Raw genomic sequence first — 6,000 nt, forward strand, 5'->3', positions numbered from 1 at the left:
GAATTTTTTTTGCTCTCATACTGCTTATGCTGTTGTGAAGGCTGTTTTTTTTCAGGGTGTGAGTGTACATTAATTTCCTTATTACATGTTGACAGATATTGTGAATTAATATCCTGTGTGGATACTGCAGGAGTATCGTATGTGGAAGACTTACACCATTTTTTTAGGCATCTGACTTCAATACAATTGAGAGACAGGGAGTGAAGAGAGGTAGGAATTGTGATTGAGTCAGTCCATGAAGAGAGGCAGGAGTAAAAAAGACGTTTCACATCTAACACCCTGAATTAGTCAATGTGAGTTCTCCACAGAGTGCACTAAAGAGCGAATCCACTCACTTAAAAAACAGAAGAGGTCGCTCACATAAAGTAACTTAAATTTTTTTAGAGCATGCAGAGGTGACTCAGGCACATAAGACTCAGAAACCTGAATGTGTTTTGAATGTGCTCTAGTCTTTCATAGTTCTTTCAGAGAACAGTCCAGGAGAGAATATACTTATAAAAGAAAGGTAACATTTGTGGCTGTTTGTTTTTGTTGTTTTTTTTTTAACAGGCAGAAGAAGCAGGACTTGCTGTGTCTGTTTTGTTGTGTGTGAGAGCCCTTCAGATCAGATCAAGTGGAAGTGATGAAATGAAGACATCAGTATGTAAAACTATTGCATGCCTTTTGCCAGAAGACCTTGAAGTTAGGAGAGCTTGTCAGCTCACTGAGTTCCTGCTTGAGCCAACATTGGGAGGATTTAATATGTTGGAAGAGCTCTATATGCAACCAGATCAGAAATTTGATGAAGAAAATGCACTGGTTCCAAACTCACTCCGTTGTGAGCTACTGCTAGCTTTAAAAGCATACTGGCCATTTGATCCTGAATTTTGGGACTGGAAGACTTTAAAGCGACATTGCCTTAAACTTTTAGGGAAAGTGGGCTCTGATTCTGAGGATGATGCAAGTTTTAATATGTCAATCAATGAAACCGACATGTTAGAAACTTTCTTGAGTGACTATGAAGAGGCAAAAGAACATAAATATTATGATGGAAAAGACACAATTAGCTACCATAAAGAAAAAGCAAGAGTAAAAAAACCTATTGGTTCTTCAGAACGATACCAGAGATGGCTTCAATACAAATTTTTTTGTGTGCTCTGCAAAAGGGAGTGTATAGAGGCTAGAATATTGCATCATTCTAAGATGCATATGGAAGATGGTATTTATACATGTCCTGTGTGTACTAAAAAGTTCAAGAGAAAGGAATTCTTTGTACCACATGTAATGGAACATGTTAAGATGCCACCTAGTAGAACACACAGACCAAAAAAGAAAATAATACTGAAAAAAGAGAGATCACTGCAAAAGACAACAGCCTCTAGCAGTCCCACTCCAGCACTTCAGGAAAAGTTGTATCAGCCAGAGCAGTCTGAAAAATTTGAAAATGATGCACATGAATACGTCACATTTAGCCAACTGGAAAATTGCCAACTACAAGACAGAGACATCTATCCATGTCCTGGAACAGATTGTTCTAGAGTATTTAAACAGTTCAAATACTTAAGTGTACATCTGAAAGCTGAGCATCAAAACAATGATGAGAATGCAAAACACTACTTGGATATGAAAAACAGGAGAGAGAAATGTGCTTTTTGTCGTCGACACTTTATGACATCCTTTCATTTACGGGAACATGAACGTGTGCACTGTGGACCTCAACCATATATGTGTGTGTCAATGGATTGTTATGCTAGATTTGGGTCAGTTAATGAGCTTCTTAATCACAAACAAACACATGATGATCTGCGTTACAAATGCGAGCTAAACGGATGTAATATTGTTTTCAGTGATTTAGGGCAACTTTACCATCACGAGGCACAGCATTTCAGAGATGCATCATACACCTGCAATTTCTTTGGTTGCAAAAAGTTTTATTATTCAAAAACTGAATTTCAGAATCATCTTGCAGTGCATAATATTGCAGTGTCAAATGGGGAAGTGAAGCAAACAGTAAAACTTGAAGATTCAGTTTCAAAAGACAAATGCAGTTACCTTCCAGAGTCTCAATTGCTTGAACAATCTGAAAATTCCAATCAAAATGAAAACTTGGATCCCACGAGATCACAGGAAATTCCACAGATTAAGGAAGAAGTGCTCTCTGATAGTGAAGATTTAGATGATGAAAGTAATTGCAGTCTTCATTGTGAGAACCATAGTGCAGCTGCTTCAGTAAATCAAGGTCAGGTGTCTCCTTTACTTATGGAAACATTGGCTCACAGTCAAACAGTTCCAGGCTTTCTCATGTCCCAGGAAGGAGTCTTCCATTCAACAGATGTGAAGCAACAGTGTTCTGATGTGGCAGTTTGCTTTGGTGAAAAAAAATTTTCATGTGGTTTTGAAGGCTACTGTTCCACGCACAAGAACTCCAGAGGTATGCAAAAACACCTTCGCAGGACTCATCCATATAACTTCAAAGGTAAAAAAAAAATGGAGATGAAAACTAAAGACTTTTTTGATCTATTGAGTGATGCTCAGGACAGTAAATCTCCTACAGACAATACAGAGTTAGGTCATAGTTCAGATACAAATGCTGACTCTCCAGAAAGCTTGTATTGTAATATAAATGTTAAAGGGAACAGTGGCTTCAAGGAAGAAACTTGTCCTTCTTCTCCAGAAACATCTTTTTATGATAGTTCTAAAGATTCAAATAGTGAAGATAACATGTTGGAACTAATGTTAGGCTTGAAACATCTAAGCTTAAAGAATTCTAACATGCAGAATTCTTCAAAAAGCAAGCATTTTTTGGGCTCTTTGCAGTCCTACTCATCTAGAGATGCCAAGTGCCCTGAGTCAGTAGTAGATGAAACTACCTCAAAATTTCAGTTTCAAGAGCAACACGAAAATTTACCCAGCCAGTACCTTACTCAGCTGGCAGCTAAACCATTTTTCTGTGAATGTCAAGGATGTACGTGTGAGTTTGTGACCAGAGAAGCTCTCTTAATGCATTATGTTAAAAAGCATAACTATTCAAAGGAAATGGTTCTTCAGTTAAATATGTTCCAGCATCGGTACTCACCATTTAAGTGTCATATTTGCCAAAGATCATTTACAAGAAAAACACACCTTAGAATTCACTATAGAAACAAACATCAAATTGGCTGTGAGAGGGTAACTCACAAATTTGAACATGTAGGCTTATGTACAGATGACATACATAAAAATAGCACTGTTCCAACACCTGTCTGTGCAACCAAGGTTGAATTCATTGAACATTCAGATCATTCTGAACAGCTGTGTCATCCTAAAAAGGAAGAGTGTAGTTCTGAGACAGACTTGGAATCCGGTGAAGAGACAGACAATGTAACAAGAAAATCATCTAAAATAGCATCTCTGGACAGCCATAGGGAAGAACTGGAAGCACGAGAGGGAAGAGGAAGTAAAAGAACAGTTGCTAAAGGGAACTTATGTTATATATTGCATAAGTACCACAAACCATTTCATTGTATACATAAAAGTTGCAACTCTGCATTTACCAACCAGAAAGGTTTGATTCGCCATTATAGGACTGTTCACCAGTATAATAAGGAACAGCTCTGCTTAGAAAAAGACAAAGCAAGAACGAAAAGGGAGCTTGTCAAATGTAAAAAAATATTTGCATGCAAACACAAAGAGTGTGGTAAGCGGTTTTTATGTTCTAAAGATCTTGCTAAGCATTGCAGTGACTTCCACAACGAACACTTAGAGGATCAAAAACTGCTTTCTGAAACTGAATCTGCAAGATTTGCTTGTAATCAAGCCCAGTGCCCTGCTGTATTTTATACCTTTAATAAGCTTAAACAGCATCTCATAGAAGAACATGCTAGTGAAGAAAAAATAAACAAAGATTTTGAAATCCATTGTGACCTTAATGGCTGTGATCGAGTTTTCACAAATTACAGTCACTACTCTCAACATGTGTATTTTCGACATAGTGAATATTATGACAGTCTCTTTGGAAATCAGAAAGAGGAAGAAGATAATCATAACAAAAATAAAAATGAACAAAGTTATCTGAAAGACACTTTTGACATAAACAAGCAGAATGGGAAGCAGTTAAAAGAAAAATCTAAGAGAGTTAGCAGAAGTAAAGAAAAGCATTTGATTAATCTCAAAACAAAAGAGGAAGCCCTACAAATGTGTAAAGAAAAGTCTAACCAGACCCAGTACCCTTGCATGGTTCAGGGATGTCTATCTGTTGTCAAATTGGAAAGCAGTATATTGAGGCACTATAAACGCACACATCAGATGACCAATATGTATATAGAGCAAAGGATTCAGAAACTTGTTGTTTGTGTTAAATGTGGCATAATGACTGAAAAACAGACCTCCTCTGAAACAGCTTTAGATTTGGATAAAAAAGGCATAAAGGTTAAAGACGAGGTATCAGCTAATCCTGAGTATGTGCAGGAAAGTGAAAAATTTCTTGTTCCAAATTCTGATTGTGAGCATCAAGATACAAGCAATGAAGACCAAAAAAGAAATAGTGTAAGTTTTGATACAGGTGCCTTTATGTATTCAGGCACTTTAAAATATAACCACAGTTCAAAAACCAGCTCTTTAGAAGAGCACAATGTCAGGGAGTCAGTTATGTGTAAAACTGAAGATTTTTCTGAAAATAGTGAAAGAGAAAATAGTTCCTATTTCTCCAGTTTACAAATGGAATTGCCAAGAGAGAAAGACACAGAAGGATGTCAAAATAGTGCAGTTACTCAAAAAGCAGAAAGCAATGTAGTTTTTGCTACAAAAGACAAATTGCAGAAGCCTTCAGTCTCCAGACCATTTGATTTAAAAACATACAAACCAATGGGATTTGAGTCTTCATTTTTAAAATTTATTCAGGAAAGTGAGGAAAAAGATGACGACGATGATGATTTTGATGAGGTAGTGGAATGGGAGTCCCCTGAGCAGTTGCCAGTAGATAGAATCTTGCAAAAAGAGGGAGACAGTCAAAGGGATACACCAGTAAAAAGCTTTGTGGATGACAAGAACGTAATCATACCCCAAAATAATCATGGGCAACTAACAGAAATCCAGCCCTTGTTGTCTGAATCATCGTCTGCCCCTTCTTTAGAAAATTTGAGGGCTATCTTGGACAAGGCATTAACAGACTGTGGAGACCTTGCCTTAAAACAACTTCATTACTTAAGACCAGTAGTTGTTCTTGAAAGATCAAAGTTTTCCAAGTCCCTTATAGACTTATTTCCAACAAAAAAGGCAGATGAGCTTTGTGTAGGAAGTACATAGTTTTGCTTAGAGCAGATTGCCTACACTACTGCTATATGGGGAGAACTTCATTTAGAACAGTAATTGTTACAGTACACACTGTTTAGGTTAGTTTAGACTGTTTAATTACATGAATGTATAATATCTGTCAAAAGTATTGGCTAAGTTAATTTAGCTCCTTTTTTTTTTTTTTTTTTTTTTTTTCCTCAATGAACTATGCTGATTTTGGTGCTATTTAATACATCAGAATACTGGGGGCTTCCTCTCGCAGAGTAAATGTGCATGATTGTATATGGAACACGTACTAGGGTACCAGGGTTTGGGGGGCGATGGAGTTATTACTTGACTTGAATGTGCACCCTAGGGTGCTTTGTGTAACATATTGTACACTACAGCATCTTATATTTTTTGAGTTATGAGTTTCAATAAATTACAGTTTTTCACCCATTTGCTTACTGTATAGTAAATCTGTAATGTGGGTTACTTGTGATTGAGTTTGGAACCATTCTGACTGCATTGGATAATGTTGCTTAAATTTTATGCATTTGTAGATTTACCAAACTGATGAACCGCTATACAGAAAGTAAAGTATTACATTTTATTTTATAATATTATCTGTCTTTTTTTCAGACTTAGTACATGTTCAAATTAGTACAGGCAGAAAGCACTTGCCACTTAGAAAGATGAGAAACTCCTAGTTACCTTTCCTTTTAAAGGAAGAAGCTTCTGAGAGCATTTGTTACAACATGTTTGAAAATA

The 6,000-nt window shown here is 36.6% G+C and overlaps 1 protein-coding gene across 3 annotated transcripts in view; it reads left to right on the forward strand.

Moving 5' to 3' along the window:
* RLF (RLF zinc finger) overlaps positions 1-5,688 on the forward strand; it is a 52,370-nt gene extending 46,682 nt beyond the window's left edge. For all 3 annotated transcript variants that reach the window (XM_068658101.1, XM_068658103.1, XM_068658104.1), the window contains one exon: positions 550-5,688. In XM_068658101.1, the coding sequence (XP_068514202.1) occupies positions 550-5,262 (4,713 nt within the window). In that variant the 3' untranslated portion in view covers positions 5,263-5,688. The remainder of the gene's footprint in view (positions 1-549) is intronic.
* Positions 5,689-6,000: the final 312 nt, after the last annotated feature.

The sequence above is a fragment of the Anas acuta genome, chromosome 21 (genome assembly GCF_963932015.1).
Source record: "Anas acuta chromosome 21, bAnaAcu1.1, whole genome shotgun sequence".
Taxonomy (NCBI): domain Eukaryota; kingdom Metazoa; phylum Chordata; class Aves; order Anseriformes; family Anatidae; genus Anas; species Anas acuta.